Source organism: Nomascus leucogenys, chromosome 17 (genome assembly GCF_006542625.1).
Source record: "Nomascus leucogenys isolate Asia chromosome 17, Asia_NLE_v1, whole genome shotgun sequence".
Classification (NCBI taxonomy): Eukaryota; Metazoa; Chordata; class Mammalia; order Primates; family Hylobatidae; genus Nomascus; species Nomascus leucogenys.
Window position 1 is genome coordinate 82,842,059 of NC_044397.1, and position 21,572 is coordinate 82,863,630.

General features: G+C 44.7%; 1 protein-coding gene and 1 pseudogene across 1 annotated transcript; one reads left to right on the plus strand and one right to left on the minus strand.

The window, feature by feature from the left end:
• Positions 1-3,635: 3,635 nt before the first annotated feature.
• LOC100592002 lies at positions 3,636-4,194 on the plus strand (annotated as a pseudogene).
• A 3,677-nt stretch (positions 4,195-7,871) lies between these two features.
• On the minus strand, positions 7,872-9,503 carry EID2 (EP300 interacting inhibitor of differentiation 2). The gene has a single exon (XM_003270527.3). The coding sequence runs from the start codon at positions 9,432-9,434 to the stop codon at positions 8,538-8,540; it is 897 nt and encodes a 298-aa protein (XP_003270575.3). The 5' UTR covers positions 9,435-9,503; the 3' UTR covers positions 7,872-8,537.
• Positions 9,504-21,572: the final 12,069 nt, after the last annotated feature.

Below are 21,572 nucleotides of genomic sequence, written 5' to 3' on the forward strand. Positions count from 1 at the left end.
GTGCATGCCTGTAGTCCCTGCTGCTTGGGAGGCCAAGGCAGGAGAATCACTTGAACCCGGGAGGCAGAGGTTGCAGTGAGCTGAGATCCTGCTACCACATTTCAGCCAGGGTGACAGAGTGAGACTCTGTCTCAAAAAAAAAAAAAAAAAAAAAAAAAGGATGTAGAAGAAAGGGAGGGAGGTTTGGGGTAAATTTAAGAGGAACAGAATGTCGAATAATATGTCCAGGGTCCCACAGGTAATCAAAGCCAGAACTTGAACACATGCAGTCTGATACCAGAAGTGATGCTCTTGACACTTTCCCCCAATCCTCCTCCTCTGGCTCTTGAGAGTCCAACCCTGTTAGGCCAGTGCCCTTTAGTGGGAAGAGTTCCTGATCTGCAGTCAGATGAACTTTTAAAGACTATCAATCCTATGAGCCTCCAGGCTCTTTCCTGGAAAAATTAAGTGACAAAATATTTGACCAAGCTGTTTAGAACTGTGGAAGTCCAAGTTATTATCATTCTTACTGTTTTGGCAACAACCCCTTTTTCTCTAGACCCGAGTTCAGCTTCCATCAGGCGTAGGAACCTGTGATTTCTGTCTCTGGCCAAATACTGTAAGAACCCTCAGAAAAAGCAGCCTCCCAGGGAAACCCAATAAATAGAAACCCCAGGCTGATTTCAGGAATCCAGGAAGACTGTTTTGACTTTGATATACTCATCATATCAGAGAAGGAGATGGTAAGGCTAAAAGCAAGCTTCATGAAGATTATTTTGGAGAGTTATTATATAACACTTCTCCAAGTTCAACAATCCCTTCTGTGACCATTAAGTAGAAAGGCATGCAATCAAGGAAGTCAGGAAAAATGCTATATTCTAACTCAGTGAGGAAATGTTTGTTTTCAAAGAACCTAAAAATCTATTGCTCATACCATGGGGAAAAAAATCAACAAAGTGGTGAAAGAGTTACTGCCCCTTGCCACCCCAAACACCAGCCTAGATGGTCCCAAAGGGAATTTCTACCAAACCTTAGAAAGATAATTCCAATGGATTTTTAAAGTGTTCCAGAACAAAGGAAACTTTCAAATTATTTTTATGATGTAATAACATCACTATTTAAGAGTGAAAAATGCTGTATAAGAAAGTGACACAGCAACCTCACTTATGAACATGAATGTGAACGTCCTTTAACAAAAAAGCAGAGATCCGGTAGCACATTAAAATAATATCTCATTAGTAAATCTGAAGAATGCAAAGGTCATGTATTACTAGTAACTCTAAATATGAGTCTTCATGGTGGTAGATTGAAATAACCCTAGGATTACCTTCATAGATTCTGAAAAGGTCTTTGACCAAATTCAACAACCATTCTTGATAAAACACACAGACACACACACACACACACACACACACACACACACACACACAGCAATAGATAGCTATGTAAAGATTTCTACGAAATTGGTCGGTGCGGTGGCTCACATCTGTAATCCCACCACTTTGGGAAACCAAGGTGGGAGGATCACTTGAGCTCAAGAGTTGGAGACCAGCTGGGCAACATGGCAAAAGCCCATCTCTACAAAAACATACAAAAATTAGCCAGGCATGGTGGCGCATGCCTGTAGTCCCAGCTACTTGGAATGCTGAGATGGGAGAATCACTTGAGCCTTGGAGGTGGTGGTTGCAGTGAGCCAAGATTGTGCCACTGCATTCCAGTCTGGGCAACAGAGTAAGAATCTGTCGAAAGGAAAAAAAAAAAAAAAAAAAGATTTACATGAAATCAGGAATAAGACAAGGATGCTTCATTATCTTCCAGCATTGTTTACAATTAGACAGAAGGTTTTAGCCAAAAAACGAAGAGAAAGAAGTCAGAGTTATTAAAAATTGCAAAAGAAGCCAGGCACGGTGGCTCATGCCTCTAATCCCAGAACTTTAGGAGGCCAAGGCAGCAGGATAGCTTGAGCCTAGGAGATCAAGACCCTATCTCTAAAAAAAAAAAAAAGTAAAAGAGGCAAAACCAAAACCATCACTATTTGCATATGACTAATGCCTCAACTTAAGAGAATCATTTGAAGAACTACTATAAACAGTAAGACAATTCAGTACATTAAAGGAGGCTATCAAATAAATATGCAGAAATCAATTATTTTCAAATATGCAGGCAAGCTTCTATAATAGAACTATCTTCATGTACTACAGAAAAAACACAAAAGATCAAGTATCTAGGAATAAATGACTAGACCTAGGAAAGACCTACTTTAGGAACATGAAGGACAAACATTAATACTCTCCTGAAGAATATAAAGGAAGTCTTTTAAAAAATGGAAAAATTGCCAGGCGTGGTGGCTCATGCCTGTAATCCCAGCACCTTGGGAGGCCCAGGCAGCAGATTATCTGAGGCCAGGAGTTCAAGACCAACCTGGCCAACATGGCAAAAACCCATCTCTACTAAAATTACAAAAATTCGCCAGGCGTGGTGGTGGGCGACTGTAGTCCCAGCTATTCGGGAGGCTGAGGCATGAGAATCGCTTGAACCCAGGAGGCGGAGGTTGCAGTGAGCTGAGATCGTGCCACTGCACTCCAGCCTGGGTGACAGAGTCAGACTCTGTCTCAAAAAAAAAAAAAGGAAAAATTGATCATGTAGATACAAAGACTCATTATTTAAAAGACAGCAATTACCCATGAGTTAATGAAGTGTAATATGATTCTAATAAAAATATTTTGTTTTCAAATAAAGGTAAGCTGGCCGGGCACAGTGGCTCAGGCCTGTAATCCCAGCACTTTGGGAGGCCAAGGCAGGCAGATCACGAGGTCAAGAAATCAAGACCACCCTGGCCAATATGGTGAAACCCTGTCTCTACTAAAAATACAAAAATTATCTGGGCGTGGTGGTGTGTGCCTGAAGTCCCAGCTACTCGGGAGGCTGAGGCAGGAGAAGGCAGGAGAATCGCTTCAACCTGGGAGGTAGAGGTTGCAGTGAGCCAAGATCGCACCACTGCACTCCAGCCTGGCGACAGAGCAAGACTCCGTCTCAAAAAAAAAAAAAAAAAAGAAATAAGGTAAGCTGACTTTGAGGTTGATGTAGTTACAAAATGATTAAAACACCCAGAAGCACTCTGAAAAAGAAGTATAATAAAAGGCGTTAGCATTACCAGATTTAGAACTAGTTAGAAAATCTAAAACATAGTTTTTGTATGAAAAGGCATCTTAAAACAATTGGTGGGGCTGGGCATGGTGCCCAGCATTTTGGGAGGCTGAGGCGGGTGGATCACCTGAGGTCAGGAGTTTGAGACCAACCTGGCCAACACAGTGAAAGCTTGTCTCTACTAAAAATAAAAAAAATTAGCCAGGCGTGGTGGTGTGTGCCTGTAATCCCAGCTACTCGGGAGGCTGAGGCAGGAGAATCACTTGAACCCGGGAGGTGGAGGTTGCAGTGAGCTGAGATCCCGCCACTGCACTCCAGCCTGGTTGACAGAGCAAGACTACATCTAAAAAAAAACAAAAACAAAAACAAAACAATTAGTGGGGAAAAGATGGACTACTCAGTAACTGATGTTAGAGCAACCAGGCAGTTGTCTAAAAAAAATTTGGATTCTTGCTGCTCTCTCCCATCTTCTGGCCTGCCTGGATGTTCAAAGGGACAATGACAGAGCTATGGACAGCAGGAAGATAGCCTGCTTCTCTTCCAGTGTGATTTGGATCATGGCCATTTTGAAGCCTTTGAACTGGGATTAGTTGCTTGGCTGGGCCATCAGGAACTTGTGTGTCCATCTCAGGGAGACCTGGCCTTCAGAAATGACAGCATTCGGCCCCAGGAGGAGCCTGCAATTCGGCCTCAGTCTTTCCAGCATGTGCTGCCCATGGGGATACAGAACAGTAAGGAGCTAAGCAGAACCTGCTGCTTGAATGGGGGAACCTGCATTGGGGTCCTTTTGTGCCTGCCCCCTGTCCTTCTATGGATGGAACTGTGAGCACGACGTGTGCAAAGAGAACTGTGGGTCTGTGCTCCATGACACCTGGCTGCCCAAGAAGTGTTCCTTGTGTAAATGCTGGCATGGCCAGCTCTGCTGCTTTCCTCAGGCATTTTACTGGCTGTGATGGCCTTGTGATGGATGAGCATCTCATGGCTTCCAGGACTCCAGAACTACCACCGTCTCCATGTACCACTTTTATGCTAGCTGGCATCTGCCTTTCCATACAAAGTTACTATTAATTGACACTGACCTATTTCCAGAAATACCATTTTAGATATCATGCAAATTTCATGACCAGTAAAAGCTGCTGCTACAGAAAGATGATCATTAGTTGCCTTAAAATAATGAATATATTTCCAAAATGGTCTCTAACATTTCTTTATAGTATCAACTACTTCTTACTTCTTTGCCCTGCCCTCTCCCAAAAAACTACTTCTTTTTTCAAAAGAAAGTAAGCCATATCTCCACTGTGCCCAAGTCCAGTGTTTCTTTTTTTTTTTTTTTTTCTTTTTTTGAGATGGAGTCTCGCTGTCACCCAGGCTGGAGTGCAGTGGCACGATCTCAACTCACTGCAACCTCTGCCTCTTGGGTTCAAGCAATTCTCCTGCCTCAGCCTCCCAAGTAGCTGGGATTACAGGCATGTGCCACAATGCCCGGCTAACTTTTTTGTATTTTTAGTAGAGACCGCATTTCACCATATTGGCGAGGCTGGTCTCGAACTCCTGACCTTGTGATCTGCCCACTTCAGCCTCACAAAGTGCTGGGATTACAGGCGTGAGCAACTGCTCAAGGCCTGGTGTTTATTGATACATGTAATTCTACCAAGGTCTTCTTAATATGTTCTTTTAAATGACTGAATTATATCTTCAGATTATTAAAGACTAATCTTAATGTGGACCTTAGGATACAGTTTTGAGTAGAGTTGATCAAAATCAATAAAATTGTCTCTTTAAAAGGAAAGACAGCCTCTTTAAGGCGAGGAACCAGAGTGATGAAGGAATGGAAGTCTGTCTGCATGTGTGCAGGGAGACTGGGTAGGAAAGAGGAAGCAAATGGGAGAGAGAAGTTGGAAAACATAAAATAGGTTATTTAATTGGTGATTAGGTGGGTGTAGAGAAGCAAGTTAAAAGGCTAAATGGAAGGGCAAGTTTCCATCATCTATAGAAAGATATATAAGACAAGGACTCCCCTTTTTTTCCCAAAGGCATTGTAAAAAGAATTTATTTTTAGACGGAGTCTTGCTCTGTCGCCAAGCTGGAGTGCAGTGGCGCAATCTCGGCTCACTGAAACCTCCGTCTCCCAGGTTTGAGTGATTCTCCTGCCTCAGCCTTTCTAAAAAGACATTGTAAAAAGTCTTTTTAGAAAAAATATTATACCTCAATGTCCCCAACAAGATTGCTTAGTAAATTATGCTTCCTCCAAGCTATGCAATTCTTTTAACTGTTGTAGAAGAGAAAATGTTCACAGGGTATTTAGTTGTAAACCAAGTGATAAAACCACATGTTGTAAAGCTCATTTGAAAAATACATTGTATATATGTGTATGCACAGTAAAAATGGAAAATATATTGAAAAAAATTTGATCCTTATATTGTACCTGAGAATAAATTTCAAATGGTTCAAAGATTCAAATACGGACAATGAAACCACACACACACACACCCAAGACTACCTTAGGATTCAAAATACTGCAGGTTTATTTATTTTTTGAGACAGGATCTCACTTTGTCACCCATGCTGGAGCCTGCTGGGCTCAAACTATCCTTCCACCTCAGCCCCCAGAGTAGATGGGATTAGAGGCATGTGCCACTACGCCAGGCTAATTTTTCACATTTTTCATAGAGACAGGGTTTCGCCATGTTGCCCAGGCTGGTCTTGAACTCCTGAGCTCAAGTGGTCTGCCTGCCTCAGCCTCCCAAAGTGTGGGATTACCGGTGTGAGCCACTGTGCCTGGCCTCCTGCAAATTTAAAGGAAAATAGGCAACAAAAATTACCATGGCCAAAAGGCTTTCCAAAAAGCCAAAACGTAATGACAAATTGTGAAAAAATATTCGTAACTCATATCCCAAGCTATTATCATACCTCATATCACTAACATGAGTATCATAAATAGCTACTGGATTCAATGAACAAAGGACGAAATTATCTGGGAGGGGAGTGGATAAAGAATATGAATAAGGCACAGTGGATCACACCTATAATCCCAGAACTTTGGGAGGCCGAGGAGGGAGGATCATCTGAGGTCAGGAGTTGGGAGACTAGACTGGCCAACATGGTGAAACCCCGTCTCCACTAAAAATACAAAATGAGCCAGGTGAGGTGGCATGTGCCTGTAATCCCAGTTATTTGGGAAGCCGAGGCATGAGAATTGCTTGAACCTGGTAGGCGGAAGTTGCACTGAGCTGAGATGGTACCACTGCACTCCAGCCTGGGCGGGAGAGTGAGACTTTGTCTAAAAAAAAAAAAAGAGTATGAACAGAGAGTTTATGGAAAAGGGAATATATATGACTCTTAAAAGATATTTAGCTGGCTGGGTGCGGTGGCTCATGCCTATAATCTCACCACTTTGGGAGGCCGAGGTAGGTGGATCACCTGAGGTCAGGAGTTCAAAACCAGCCTGGCCAGCATAGTGAAAGCCTATCTCTACTAAAAACACAAAAATTAGCCAGGTGTGTTGGTGCATGCCTGTAATCCCAGCTCTTGAGAGGCTGAGGCAGGAGAATCCCTTGAGCCTGGGAGGTGGAGTTTGCAGTGAGCCAAGGTCGCACAATTGCACTACAGCCTCGACAACAAGAGTGAAACTCCCATCTCAAAAAAAAAAAAAAAAAAAAAAATTAACTTCGCTCATAATAAAAGCAAATTAAAACTGATATACCATTTTTCAACTATCAGATTCGCAAAAGCCAGATATTATTGATGGTTTAGTGTGTTGGCTAGGCTGTAATGAAACATCCATGATCATTAATTGCTGGTGGGAGTGCAAAGCAGGACACATATAGAATGCTGAATAGCAATATTCAAAGGAGTACCTTTGGCCCAGAATTCTCATTTCTGGGGCATCAGCCTACAGATATTACACGTAAAAAGGAATCTAGGTAGCTATTGATTATGAGACACATCATTAGGGCTGGGCACGGTGGCTCACACCTGTAATCCCAGCACTTTGGGAGGCCGAGGTGGGCGGATCACAAGGTCAAGAGATCAAGACCATCTTGGCCAACATGGTGAAACCCCGTCTCTACTAAAAATACAAAAATTGGCCAGGTGTGGTGGTGGGCGCCTGTAGTCCCAGCTACTCAGGAGGCTGAGGCAGGAGAATCACTTGAACCTGGGAGGCGGAGGTTGCAGTGAGCCGAGATTGCGTCACTGCACTTCCGCCTGGCGACAGAGTGAGACTCCCTCTTAAAAAAAAAAATCATTAGTTTCATGAAAACCTAAGGAAAAAATTATCTATTACAGCATCAAATATAAGATGCACCCACATTTCAGAGATGTTCAAATATGAAGTGAATTTTGAATTGAAGCAATACTATATTTGTGCACATGCCACATGATATACAAGATGAACTACTCTAGCAATTTTTTATTCTGCCCAAAGAGATGGGAAACAACCTAAATGTCCGTCAATATATCCCTGGTTAAGTAAATTTCGACATAACCTCAGAATGGAATAAAATGCCACTTTAAAAAATAATGAGGAAATACAGTGGTTTGGAAGGGTCAACATATGTTTTTAATGAGAAAGCAATGTATAAACCAGTAAATATAATATGCTGACTTCTGTGAAGAAATAAAACAAGTAAACCCAGATTTACATATGCCTGTGTACACGTAAGGAAACTAGAAGGACGGAAGGGAAACTGTGGCTATTAGAGGTCATGGTTGGTACTGGATGGAGGAAAACAAGAATGGAAGGATTTTCACTGTACATTTTATATATTTTTTGGCTTGTGAATGGATTTTTTTATACCAAAAAAACTTTAAAAATTAAAAATTGAAAGAAAAAAGTCCAGAAATTTGACGTTCTTGAAAACATGATTTATCACATAATATATACATTTACTTTGCTTGTCACTTGAAATGCCTAAGAAAACACAAAATCAATCTTAAACTAGAAACTTCTATTTAATACATGAAGAGAGCACATATTCCGACAATTTCAAGTTCTTTTCATAGCCTTCCAGTCCTAATAACTCAGCGTTAACATCTTATTCTGTTCAGCACTATTTGATAATTTCTTTCATCCTCATGGGTTCTAGTATTGGTGATTTTTCATCAAGTCTCAATTTTATAAAACCATCCTTTACTTTGTAATAAAGTAATGCTGAGAGACATTTTCCATAATGCAGGGGGAAAAGTGTGGATCAATCACAAACTCAAAGAACGTTACAGTTATAATGCTTTCGACATTTTTTTCTACTTCTTCCGTGATGCGTTTTCAAGATAAGCTTCCCCCTCCCCCTTTTTTTCCCCTCCACCTGTGCACTGTCTTATCGCGATATACTCTTGACTTCCGAAAATCAAGTTGCAGATTTGGTATGACTGGAATGCAGAGGTTCTCTTGAAGTAGTCTCACCACATAACTATTCTCTATTGATAAACTTATCGCAACCAAGTTCTTCTATCAGAGGGTTGATAACTTCAGAGGCAGTCAGAGCTATCGTAAAGGTTAAAATATCGAGGTCCACCCTGTGAGGATTTCGCTGATATTCGGCATCAAACGCTGCTTCCCTTGCTCTACAGGCTTCCACGAATCGCCTGCGGCGTTCTTCAAGCTCTTGTATTCTGCCGGGAGCAATCGGGTAATTTTCCAGATAGTGGCGGAGAAACTGCTGGTAATTGATTCCTAAAACGCTAAGTGGGTGGCGGAGACGGAGATAGGGCAACGCAGCCAGGCCTCCGTTCCCGTGCCTGGACCTGGGCCTGCCCTCGGGACCCTCTTCGTCCACTGGCTCCCCCAGCAAGCGGGCGACCTCCGCCATCCGGGCTTCCCTGGCCGCCGCCGCCGCCGGGCTTTCCCTGCCCGCCGCGGCTGCCCTGGCCAACGCCGCCGCTGCCACCGGGGCTCCCCTGGCTGCCGCCGCCGGGGCTCCCCTGGCCGCCGCCATCCGACCTTCCCTGGCCGCCGGCACCGGGCCTCCCCTGGCCGCCGCCATCGCGCCTTCCCCGGCCTCCTCAGGCTGTGCCGGGGCCGGCTCCCGCCTCCCGCGGCCTACCTCCGCCTGCGGGACGTCTCTGTCACCATTCGCCGCGCCTGTCTGGGGGACATTGCTGTCTGCGGGCAGCTTGGACATCTCAGACCGTGGGGTCAACTCGGCTGCTCCCAGAGAAACTGGAATTAACTGGACAGCGCGATGCCCGGCGGACACCCCAGTGCGCGTGCGTGGCCGCTGTGCGCACTGTAAATGCCGTGTGCGTAACGAGATTGTGCCAGGCGCGAGGACGTAGATTCTACCGCAAACCCTGGGAGCAGTGCGCATGCGTACCTTCCTGCCCGCCGTTCTCCAGATGCCCCCTCGAGGCCGGGAAGCGTCAACGCATCTGAAACAGCCCAACGACGAAGGGCGGGGCCGTATGGGACATTTCAACCAGTTCGATGTTTGTGAGGAACGCTTACAAGATCGCTTCTTGTAGGCGTTCTCAAGGTTCTGTCCTAGGGTGTTTCTCTTTGTTCTCCAGTGATTATGTGCCACCTCTATTATATATCAAGATATTTTAGATTCATGGTCTTTTCTGGATTTTTAAATTGTTTTTCATTCATTCCTTTGCCTGTCTTCAGCCATACGGATGGTCCTAGCTACTAAAGCTTTGTAATTATAGTCTTTTCGTGTTATCTTTAACATTGCATTGACTACCTTGGACATTTGTTTTTCGAATCTTATTTGTGCAATATAACATGCAGAAAAGTAAACAAAACATAAATATACAGCTGAATGATTTATCACAAAGTGAACATCCATTTAACTACCACACAGGCCAAGAAATGGAATATTTCCAGCGTCCCAGAACCCTTCCTCTTCTTCTTATCACTATCCTTTCCTTTCTACGCAGAAGTAACAACTATGCTGATACTTACGGTAATCACTTTCTTGTTTTTCTTTTCATTTTACCACCTAAGGGTGCATTCCTAATGCTGTAGTTTAGTTTGGTCTGTATTCTGAACTTTATCTATGTGAGAAACACACTCACCTGCGTAATTTTTGTATTTTTAGTAGAGACGAGGTTTCACCACGTTGGCCAGGATGGTCTTGATCTATTGACCTCGTGATCCCCCTGCCTCCGCCTCCCAAAGTGCTGGGATTACAGGCGTGAGTCACTGCGCCGGCCACTTTCTTCCCTTTTGTGGGCTGACCCCGCCTCTACATTTTGTTCCCTTATTGTGACCTTCTAGGTGGATGAGCCCTGCGGTTTGTTACATTTGCAGGCTGGCTGCCAGTACTTAGATTTATCATGCCTCAGAAATGGACTATTTAAAATGTTTTCTCACATATACTCTTGTATCTGTTTTTTGTGCACTATTTTTATGAGATTCACCCATTCACATTTTCCCTCCCTCCCTCTCTTCCTTCCTTCCTTCCTTCCTTCCTTCCTTCCTTCCTTCCTTCCTTCATCTCATTCTGTTACCCAGACTGGAGTGCAGTGGCACAATCACAGCTCAATGTGGCCTCGACCTTCCGAGCTCAAATAATCCTCCCACTTCAGCCTCCTGAGTACCTGGGACTACAGGTGTGCACCACCACACCCAGTTAATTTTTAATTTTCTTGTAGAGACAGGGTCTCCTTATGTTGCCCAGGCTGGTCTCAAACTCCTGGGCTCAAACGACCTGCCTGCCTCAGCCTCCCAAAGTGCTGGGATTATAGCGTGAGCCACCGCACTCGGCCTCCAGCCTACATTTTCATTATGGTTTATAAATACTTTATTTTCTTGATAGTTATTATATTCATTACCTTTTTTTTTTTTTATGAAGTCTCGCTCTGTCACCCAAGCTGAAGTACAGTGGTGTGATCTTGGCTCACTGAAACTCTGCCTCCTGGTTCCAGTGATTCTCCTGCCTCAGCCTCCTGAGTAGCTGGGATTACAGGTGCGTGCCACCATGCCCAGCTAATTTTTGTATTTTTAGTAGAGACAGGGTTTTATTATATTGGCCAGGCTGGTCTTGAACTCCTGACCTCATGATCCGCCAGCCTTTGGCCTCCCAAAGTGCTGAGATTACAGGCGTGAACCACCGTGCCTGGCTTACTACCATTCTTTTATGGGTCTTGTAATATTAAAACATGCATCTTATATACTGGCTCTCCAATTACTTTCTCTTTGTTCTGATTAATGTGAACAAACAAAATCATTTGATCTGATTTTGCTGGTGGTGGTCCCCGTCATGATGCCATGATTCATGACGCCATGATTCATGACCATCAACAAATGACTTAAGTGACTTATCGTTCTCTGCCCTATCAGAAGTAGCTATTCTGAGGCAGTAAGGTCTCATCCACAGAGCACAAGACTGCATTTTAATTTTCCTGGTCCAAGCACCAAATTAATAAAACACAACAGCTAGTCTACTTCCTGCTTCCCACCAGCATCTCTGCAATCACTAAGTGTGCGGCTCCTTCAAGGCAGCTCCCAGGCTAGGCTGGAGACAGATCTATTGTTCTCACCCTCAGGCTGCCTGGAGAGTCACAAATATTTAACAAAGGAAGTTCCAGACTTAGGTGACAACATATATTATCACAGGAAGAAGTAGAAATCATAGTAACTTGCTGTAATCCTACAGAAGCAGATATAATCTTGTTCTCTGGACTAAGAATCACCTTACAGCAGAAGCTGAAAGGCCCTCTGATTTTCTAAGAATAGAAATTGCTCTAAGTAAAATGATGGTTTATTAGACAGAAGTGATATAAAAATGGTTCTAGGAAAATGAAGTGAACTAAAATAAGAAACTACAAATAGAGGAAGGCAGAAAAACTTGGTGATAATGTGAGGGGATACAAACAAAAATTTCAGAGGTAGTGCAGGTTTGCTGTTGCTCCCAAGACTGTGGCTGCCGTGGCTGCAGCATCTTTGTAATTCACTGCCAGTATTTCGGGATGACTTGAGGATGATTGCAACCATGTTGCAGACTCAACCATTAAGGCAGCTGGGATCAGGGGCTCCATATTGCTTAAAATCTTTACAGCAGAGGTGTGTGTGTGTGTGTGTGAGAGAGAGAGAGAGAGAATTTGAATCCAATTAATATATATATTTTGAGAGAGTCTGGCTCTGTCATCCAGGCTAGAGTACAGTGGCACAATATCTTGGTTCACTGCAACCTCCACCTTCCAGGTTCAAGTGATTCTCCTGGAGAATCCCGCCACTGCACTCCGGCCTGGGCGACACAGTGAGACTCTGCCTAGAAAAAGAAAAAAAAAAAGAGATAGATTCTTGGCTAGGCATGGTGGCTCACGCCTGTAATCTCAGCACTATGGGAGGCCAAGACAGGAGGACTGCTTGAGGCCCGGAATTCGAGACCAGGCCTGGGCAACGTAGCAAGACCCTGTCTCTAAAAAAAGAAATTAGCCAGACATGGTGGTGTGTGGCTAGCTACTCAGGAGGCTGAGGCAGGGGGATCATTTGAGCCCAGGAGTTCAGGGCTACAATGAGCCATGATTGTGCCACTGCACTCCAGCTTGGATGACAGAGTAAGACTCTGTCAATAATAATAATAAAAAAGAAGTAGATTTTTTTCTCCGTCCTTTGAATGAGAACTGGTTTATGACTTGTTTGACCCATAAGATGTGGTAGAAATGATGGCTCATCAGTTTCAAGACTAGTGCTCAAGAGGAATTTCATACTTCTCATTCTCTCTCTAACTCTAACTCATCTCCACCATGAGGACAAGTCTGGACTGGCTTTCTGGAGGGTGGAAGACCATTCAGAGTGGAGGAATGTGGTCTCAGACAAGGCATTCAAGATCAGTCAGTCTGGCTGGGCTCAGTGGCTCACGCCTGTAAACCCAGCACTTTGAGAGGCCGAGGTGGGCGGATCACCTGAGGTCAGGAGTTTGAGACCAGCCCGGCCAACATGGTGAAACCTTGTCTCTCCTAAAAAATACAAAAATAAGTTGGGCTTGATGGTGCATGTCTGTAGTCCCAGGAGGCTGAGGCAGGAGAATCTCTCGAACCTAGGAGGCAAAGGCTGCAGTGAGCCAAGATTGCACCACTGTACTCTGGCCTGGGCAACAAAGTAAGACTTTGCCTCAAAAAAAAAAAAAAAAAAAAAAAAAAAAAGCTGGGCACGGTGGCTCACGCCTGTAATCCCAGCACTTTGGGAGGCCGAGGCGGGCGGATCACGAGGTCAGGAGATCGAGACCATCCTGGCTAACACAGTGAAACCCCGTCTCTACTAAAAATACAACAAATTAGCCGGGTGTGGTGGCGGGTGCCTGTAGTCCCAGCTACTTGGGAGGCTGAGGCAAGAGAGTGGCGTGAACCCGGGAGGTGGAGCTTGCAGTGAGCCAAGATCGTGCCACTGCACTCCAGCCTGGGTGACAGAGTGAGACTCCATCTCAAAAAAGAAAAAAAAAAAAATCAGTCAGTCCCCAGCTGACCTACCAACTGACTCTTAGATGCATAGGCTCAATAAATGCTTATTGTTTTATGCCACAGTGTTTGATATGATTTGCTATGCAATATCATTATGGCAATAGATAACTGTTAGCTAACGGTTGCAGAAATTGGTACCAGGAGTTGGGCACTGCCCTAACAAAATCCTGAAGTATGTGCCAGTGGACTTGGCACTGCATAGTGGATGAAAGGTAGAAAATCAGAAAGGAAACGGTTAGCAAAGCTGCAGGATAGTGAGAAAATTGTTATTGGAGGCAGAAAAACTGGTGACCTATGTTATGTTGTAGTGAAACAATTGCTAAACTATCGCCCGAGGTTACTTAGAAGATGGAAAGTATTTCTGATGAACTGTTGTATTTGGATAAGGGAACCTCCTGACATAATGCTGGCTGCTCATGTGACTGAGTATGATAATGCATAGCAAGAGTGGGGTGAATTATAAGGGTTGGCTGATTTTCTAGAAGAATTCAGGGGAAATACAGGGGGACTATGACTTGCTAGGATGGAAAAGAAAACTTTTTCTCACTTCCAGTCTCTCCACCCACAATTTTTTTTTTTTTTAGACAGAGTCTCACTCGCTCTGTTGCCCAGGCTGGTGTGCAGTGGGGCAATCGTGACTCATTGAAGCCTCGAACTCCCTGGGCTTAAGTGATCCTCCCGCCTCAGCCTCCCAAATAGCTGGGACCACCCACCATGCGCAGCTAATTTTTAAAACATGTTTTGTAGAGATGGGGTCTTGCCATATTACCCAGGCTTACCTGGGCTCAAGCGATCCTCCTGCCTTGGCCTCCCAAAGTGCTGGGATTATAGGCCTGAGCCATCGTGCCTAGCCACAAAAGATTATCAAGGTGAAAAACAGCCTGTGACTATAGATCAAATTAAAGGTGTGGCCTTCTGACCCTTTGTTATGACTGTTGAAAATACAAAGGCAGTGCTTGGTGAAAAGCCCACCAGTCAGACAAAAGGGTTTCTAGGAAGCTTTAAGGGCATGGTCCCTCAGAAACCAGATCTTAAAACAGGAAGAAGTTGGTCTAGAGAGAGAGAGAGAGGGTATTTCTTTTTTCTTTTTTTTTTTTTTTTTGAGACGGAGTTTTGCTCTTGTTGCCCAGGCTGGAGTGCAATGGCACGATCTCGGCTCACCACAACCTCCGCCTCCCGGGTTCAAGTGATTCTCCTGCCTCAGCCCCCCGAGAAGCTGGGATTACAGGCACGCACCACCATGCCCGGCTAATTTTGTATTTTTAGTAGAGATGAGGTTTCTCCATGTTAGTCAGGCTGGTCTCGAACTCCCAACCTCAGGTGATCCGCCCACCTCGGCCTCCCAAAGTGCTGGGATTACAGGCATGAGCCACTGCGCCCGGCCGAGAGAGGGTATTTCTTGAAAACAATAGTGATGTGGTTTCTGGAGGATGGAGTGAAGTATAAGCAGATACATAGCAAGCTTAGAAAGTTTGAAAGGGAACTGTATAGGCAGGACTGCCAGCATAGACTTTAAAATTTTTTATTATATACTTTTTTTTTTTTTTGAGACAGGGTCTCTCTCTGTCACCCAGGCTGGAGTGTAGTGGCACAATCTCAGCCTCGCTGCAGCCTCTGTTCTTCAGGCTCAAGTGATCCTCCCACCTCAGCCTGCTGAGTAGCTGGGACTACAGGCATGTGCCACCATGCTCGGCTATTTTTTTGTATTTTTAATAGAGATGGAGTTTTGCCATGTTGCCCAGGCTGGTCTTGAACTCCTGAGCTCAACCAATCCACTGGCCTTGGCCTCCCAAAGTGCTGTGATTATAGGTGTAAGCCACTGTGCCTGGCCCATTTTTAAATTTTAATTCTTGGCTGGGTGTGGTGGCTCATGCCTATAATCCCAGCACTTTGGGAGGCCGAGGCGGGCAGATCACCTGAGGTCAGGAGTTCAAGACCAGCCTGACCAACATGGTGAAACCCCGTCTTTACTAAAAGTATAAAAATTAGCCGGGTGTGGTGGCACGTATCTGTAATCCCAGCTACTCAGGAGGCTGAGACAGGAGAATCGCTTGAACCTGGGAGGCAGAGGATGAGGTGAGCCAAGTTCGTAGCATTGCACTCCAGCCTGGGCGACAGAGTGAGATTTTGCCTCAAAAAGAAAAAGAAAATTAAATTCTTTTTAGAGGCAGAGTCTTGCATTGTTGTTCAGACTGAACATGAATAATCAGGTTGTTTGTTTCCTTGCTATTGAGTTGTTTGAGTTCCTTATAAACTTTGGATATTAACCTATTATCAAATGTATGGTTTGCAAATCTTTTCTCCCATTCCATAGGTTGTCTTTTCACTCTATTGATTGATTCATTTGATGGGCAAAAGCCTTTTAGTTTGATGTAATCTCACTTGTCTATTTTTGCTTTTGCTGCCTGTGCTTTTGGGTTTATATCCAAAAAAAATAGTTCAGATCAATGTCATACCTTTTATCCTATGTTTTCTTCTGGTAGTTTTACAGGTTTAGGTCTTACATTTAATTGTTTAATCCATTGTGAATTGATTTTTGGATGTGGTGTGAGATCAGGGTCCAATTTCATTCTTCTGCATGTGGACTTTCCATTTTCCTGGCACCATTTACTAAAGAGATTGTCCTTTCCCCATTGTGTGTTCTTGGCAACTTTGTCAAAGATCAATGGACTGTAGATGTGTGCATTTATTTCTCTCTTCTGTTCCATGGGTCTCTGGGTCTGTTTTTATGGCAGTACTGTGTTGTTTTGATTATTCTAGATCACACTGAAGACTCTGACTCTGAGTAGGTTGGTATGACTGATGGAAGATAGTTGCAAATTCTTGGACACTCTTCCCCTTGATGGGTGGAGTTTAGTCTCTCTCCTCTTGAATCTGGGCTGGCCTTAGGCAGTCACTTGTGATGAAGAAAATGCAGTGAAAGAAACACCGTGTGACTTCAGAGACGAGGCCAAAAGCACTCTTGCAGCTCTGAGATAGGAGGTGGGACTTGACTCCATAGGCGGGGCTTGGACACTGGACCAGACTGAGGACTAGGTAAAACAGGGCTGGGCAAAGCAGCTTTTAATCAGACACACCCACCAGTGTACCATGTCAAGTTACTGTTGCCATGGCAACACCCAGGCGTTACCATCCCTTTCCATAGCAATGACTCAATGATTACTACTCCTTCCCTAGAAATTTCTGCATAAACCGTCCCTTACTCTGCATGCAATTAAAAGTGAGTATAAGTAGGACTGCAAACGGCCCCCGAGCAGCTACTCTCTAGCCCTGCCTTGCAGGAGCAGTCACCAAGCTGTAACATCGCCTCTTCAATAAAGCTGTTTTCTTCTATCTCTGGCTTGCCCTTGAATTCTTTCCTGGGCAAAGCCAAGAACCCAGCGGGCTAAGCACCACTTTGGGGCTCCTGGCCCTGCATCAGCTTCTGCCTTGCTCTTTTCTGCCTTACTTGCTCTTCAGACCTTCTCTCTTGGGTTGCTTCGTCTAGGAACCCGGCCCTGTGAAAAGCCCAAGCCATAGGGAAGGCCACATCATGCGCTCTTACTTTTCTTCCACCTTATTGGCCACTCTCACCATCATTGCTGCATTTATTCCAGCACTACTCTATGTCAAAAAGCTTTACGCACATAAGCTCATCTAATCTTCATCTAATGATCTCTGTTCCACCTATAATCCCTTCTTATATACTTTGTATTGATTTTACAGAACATGGAAGCATATCTCTAATGGACTTCAAGCTCTAAAGGACACGAAATTGTGTCCATCCTTCTTCTCTACCCCTTGCTTGGTAGCAGTTGAAGGACACCCAGGATCTCAGCTCAGGGGAAAACGGAAGGTCATGTTGGAGTCTGAGAATCCTTAGTATAAACTCTCTAACTCCTGGAGACACTGTTAAGAATTGAAAGCTTGGAAATAAGCCTGGTCTGGAACTCCTGACTTCAGGTGATCCGCCTGCCTTGGCCTCCCAAAGTGCTAGGATTACAGGTGTGAACCACTGTGCCTCCCCGGAATTTGACCATTTATGCTAAGGCATGTTGAGGCAGATTTTAGCCTCAGATCTTCCAGGCCAATGGACCCTTCGCTTCTAAAAGAGTTCCAGCGTTGGGTTCTGATCATGTCCCAGTTTTTTTTTTTTTTTTAATAGAGATAGGGTCTTACTATGTTGTCCAGGCTGGTTTCAAACTCCTGGCTCAAGCGATCTCCCGCCTCAGCCTCTCAAAGTGCTGGGATTACTGGTATGAGCCACTGTACTCAGTTTATGTCCCAGTCTTATTGGTTCCTAGGGGAAGAATTGTTGGTTCCAGGTGTAGTTAGAGGTCAAAACGTTTTCTATTTTGCATGCTCAGGCTACATGACTTGCAATTTTGGTTCTGTTATACCTACAAGGTGACTTGATTTTTTTTTTTTTTTTTTTGAGATGGAGTTTCACTCTTGTTGCCCAGGCTGCTGGCGTGCAGTGTGCGATCTCAGCTCACTGCAACCTCCACCTCCTGGGTTCCAGAGATTCTCCTGCCTCAGCCTCCCGAGTAGCTGAGATTACAGGCATGCGCCACCACGCCCAACTAATTTCGTATTTTTAGTAGAGTCGGGGGGTTTCTCCATGTTGGTCAGGCTGGTCTTGAACTCCCAATCTCAGGTGATCTGCCCGTCACAGCCTCCCAAAGTGCTGGGATTACAGGCGTGAGCCACGCGCTCGGCCGACATTTTGTTATCAACAGAATAGGCCCAGTTTGGGCTGGTCCTACAGCCACAGCATCCTTTATTCAATTTATATATCCTCAATTTCTCAAATTTTCTTTGAGCCAGTTTTACCATCTTGCCAGCTCCCTGATAAATGAGTTAAATAAGTCTCTGAACCATGGGTCACATTGATTTACATGATTTTTTTTAAAATTTTTATTTTTTATTTTTTTGAGACAGAGTCTCACTCTGTCACCCAGGCTGGAGTACAGGGGCATGATCTCAGCTTACTGCAACCTCTGCCTCCTGGGTTCAAGTGATTCTCCTGCCTCAGCCTCCCCAGTAGCTCATGCCTCAACCTCCTAAATAGCTGGGACTACAGACATGCGCCAACACCCCTGGCTAATTTGTGTATTTTTAGCAGAGACGGGGGTTTCGCCATGTTGGCCAGGCTGGTCTTGAACTCCTGACCTCAAGTGATCCACCTGCCTCAGCCTCCCAAAGTGCTGGGAGTATAGGTGTGAGCCACTGTGCCTGGCCAGCCTTATACATGCTAAAGAACATTACCTGCTTATTATTTCTTTATTTGAAGATAAAATCAACTTAGGCCAATTCATCATTTTTTTTCTTTTTTGACACTGAGTCTCGCTCTGTCACCCAGGCTGTAGTGCAGTGGCACTATCTTGGCTCACTACAGCCTCTGCCTCTCAGGTTCAAGTGATTCTCTTGCCTCAGCCTCCCAAGTAGCTGGGATTACAGGCCCCAACCACCTTGCCCGGCTAATTTTTGTATTTTTAGTAGAGGCAGGGTTTCGCCATGTTAGCCAGGCTGGTCTCAAACTCCTGACCTCAGGTGATCTGCCTGCCTTGGTCTCTCAAAGTGCTGGGATTACAGGCATGTGCCACTGCGTCTGGCTCATCTTTTCTTTTAGTGAAAGAAATAAAATGCAAGAACAGAACTTATCCTAAAGTTAAATCATCCTAGTTCACAAAAGGAGCCTGAAAATGATAGAAGTATAAGGTATAGAGAGAAGTCCTTTCCCCTAAGTCACTGCTGCGAACAGATCCTGGAAACAAATGTTTGCACATAAACCTCTAAGTAGAGGCCACGATCAGAACCCAACACTGGAACTCTTAGAAGCGAGGGGTCCATTGGCCTGGAAGACCTTTCCCTGCAATTTGAAGAGGAATAATTACCACCTCAAATAAGTTGATTTGAAAGGTGTTAAACAGGCAGGGCACAGGGGCTCATGCCTATAATTCTGGCACTTTGGGAGGCTGAGGCAGGAGACTCTTTGAAGCCAGGAATTTGAGACCCACCTGGGCTACATAGCCAGACTCTGTTTCTACAAAAAAAACACAAAAATTAGCCAGGCATGGTGGTGCACACCTGTGTGGCCTCAGCTACCATATAAGGATGACAAATAAAAGGAATAACCTGGCTGGGTGCAGTGGCTCACACCTGTAATTCCAGCACTTTGAGAGGCTGAGGTGGCAGATTGCTTGAACCCAGGAGTCTGAGACTGGCTTGGGCAAGATAGCAAGACCTTGTCCCTATTATTTAAAAAAAAAATAAAAAAGAAAAGAATTACCTATGGCAAGTATTTTTTTTCAATTAGAAAGGCAGCCAACTTCCAGAAGAAAAATAAAATAAAATAAAACAAAATAAAAGCCAATTAAATCCCTTGTAGGGTCCTCTCACGGTTGCTGACAAGTCAATTTGCAAAGGGCAGATTAATTGGAGAAAAGGCATACAAATTTATTTAACATGTATACACAAGCACTTTCAGATTGAAGACCCAAAGATACAGGAAAACTGGTTCATTTTTATGCTTAGGTTTGAAACCACCTTTGCATGAATGATAACAGTGAGAAAATCATGACAGTGGAAGAGATCTGATCTAATCAATGCCCATCTTGAGATCTTTTTTCTTTTGGTTTTGTTTTCGAGATGATGTCTTGCTGTCTCCCGGTCTGGAGTGCAAAGGCACGATCATGGCTCACTGCAGCCTCGATCTGGCGACCCTCCCACCGGAGCCTACCAAGTAGCCGGGACTACAAGTGGGTGCCACCATGCCCGGCTAATTAATTTTTTTTTAGTAGAAATAATCTTGATATGTTTCCCAGGCTGTTCTTGAACTCTTGGCCTTTGGCAATCCTCCCGCAGTCTGCAGTCTGCCTGCTTCGGCCTTTAAGGTGCTAGAATTACAAGTGTGAGCCACTGTGCTCGGCCTCCTCTCCTTTTTCGTGGCTATCTTGACACTGAGTTTTTGAATAGTCCAGGCCAGTTGTTTTGTATAACATCTCATACTTCTGGGATTGTCTGATTGTTTTTTCTTTTTTTTTTTGAGACGGAATTTCACTCTTGTTGCCCAAGCTGGAGTGCAATGGCATGATCTCGCTCACTGCAACCTGCACCTCCCAGCTTCAAGTGATTCTCCTGCCTCAGCCTTTCGAGTAGCTGGGATTACAGGCATGAGCCACCATGCCTAGCTAATTTTTTGTATTTTTAGTACAGACGGGGTTTCTCCATGTTGGTCAGGCTGGTCTCAAACTCGCAACCTCAGGTGATCCGCCTGCTTCAGCCTTCCAAAGTGTTGGGATTACAGGCATAAGCCATGGCACCTGGCGTCTGATTGCTTCCTTATGATTAAACTGTCCTTTCCCCTAAGTCACTGCTACGAACAGATCCTGGAAATAAATATTTGCACATAAACCTCTAAGTAGAGGCCAGGACTCAGCCAGGCGCAGTGGCTCATGCCTCTAATCCCAGTAGTTTGGGAGGCCAAGGCAGGCGGATCACTTGAAGTCAGGAGTTTGAGATCAGTCTGGCCAACATGGTGAAACCTATCTCTATTAAAAGCAGAAAAAAAAAATTAGCTGGGTGTGGTGGCACATGCCTGTAATCCCAACTACTTGGGAGGCTGAGGCAGGAGAATTGCTTGAACCCGGGAGGTGGAGGTTGCAGTGAGCCAAGATCGGGCCACTGCACTCCAGCCTGGGTGGCAGAGTGAGAGTCCACCTGTCAAAAAAGAGAAAAGAGGCCAGGACTCAGAACATCCTGGTAACAGTTGTGCAGAATCCACACTCCAGCTAGGAGCACTGGGGAAAGTGGAGCCCACCGTTTTCTCTCCTTACTGTCGGGTCAGGCTTCTGCCCACTAGAGGGCAGCCCAGTCAAAATCTTGATAGAAACAAGTTCTAAAGACTTACCCAGATTTGCTATTCTTCTGAGATAGCGTGTTTTTTTTTTTTTTCTTCTTTTTTTTTGAAATAAGGCCTGGCTCTGTCGCTCAGGCTGGAGTGCAGTGGCACGATCTCGGCTCACGGCAACCTTTGCCTCCTGGGCTCAAGCTATCCC

What these genes read in the sequence shown, in the direction of transcription:
- EID2 (XM_003270527.3), bottom strand. Translation starts at nt 9,434, where the DNA reads ATGCGCACTGCTCCCAGGGTTTGCGGTAGAATCTACGTCCTCGCGCCT.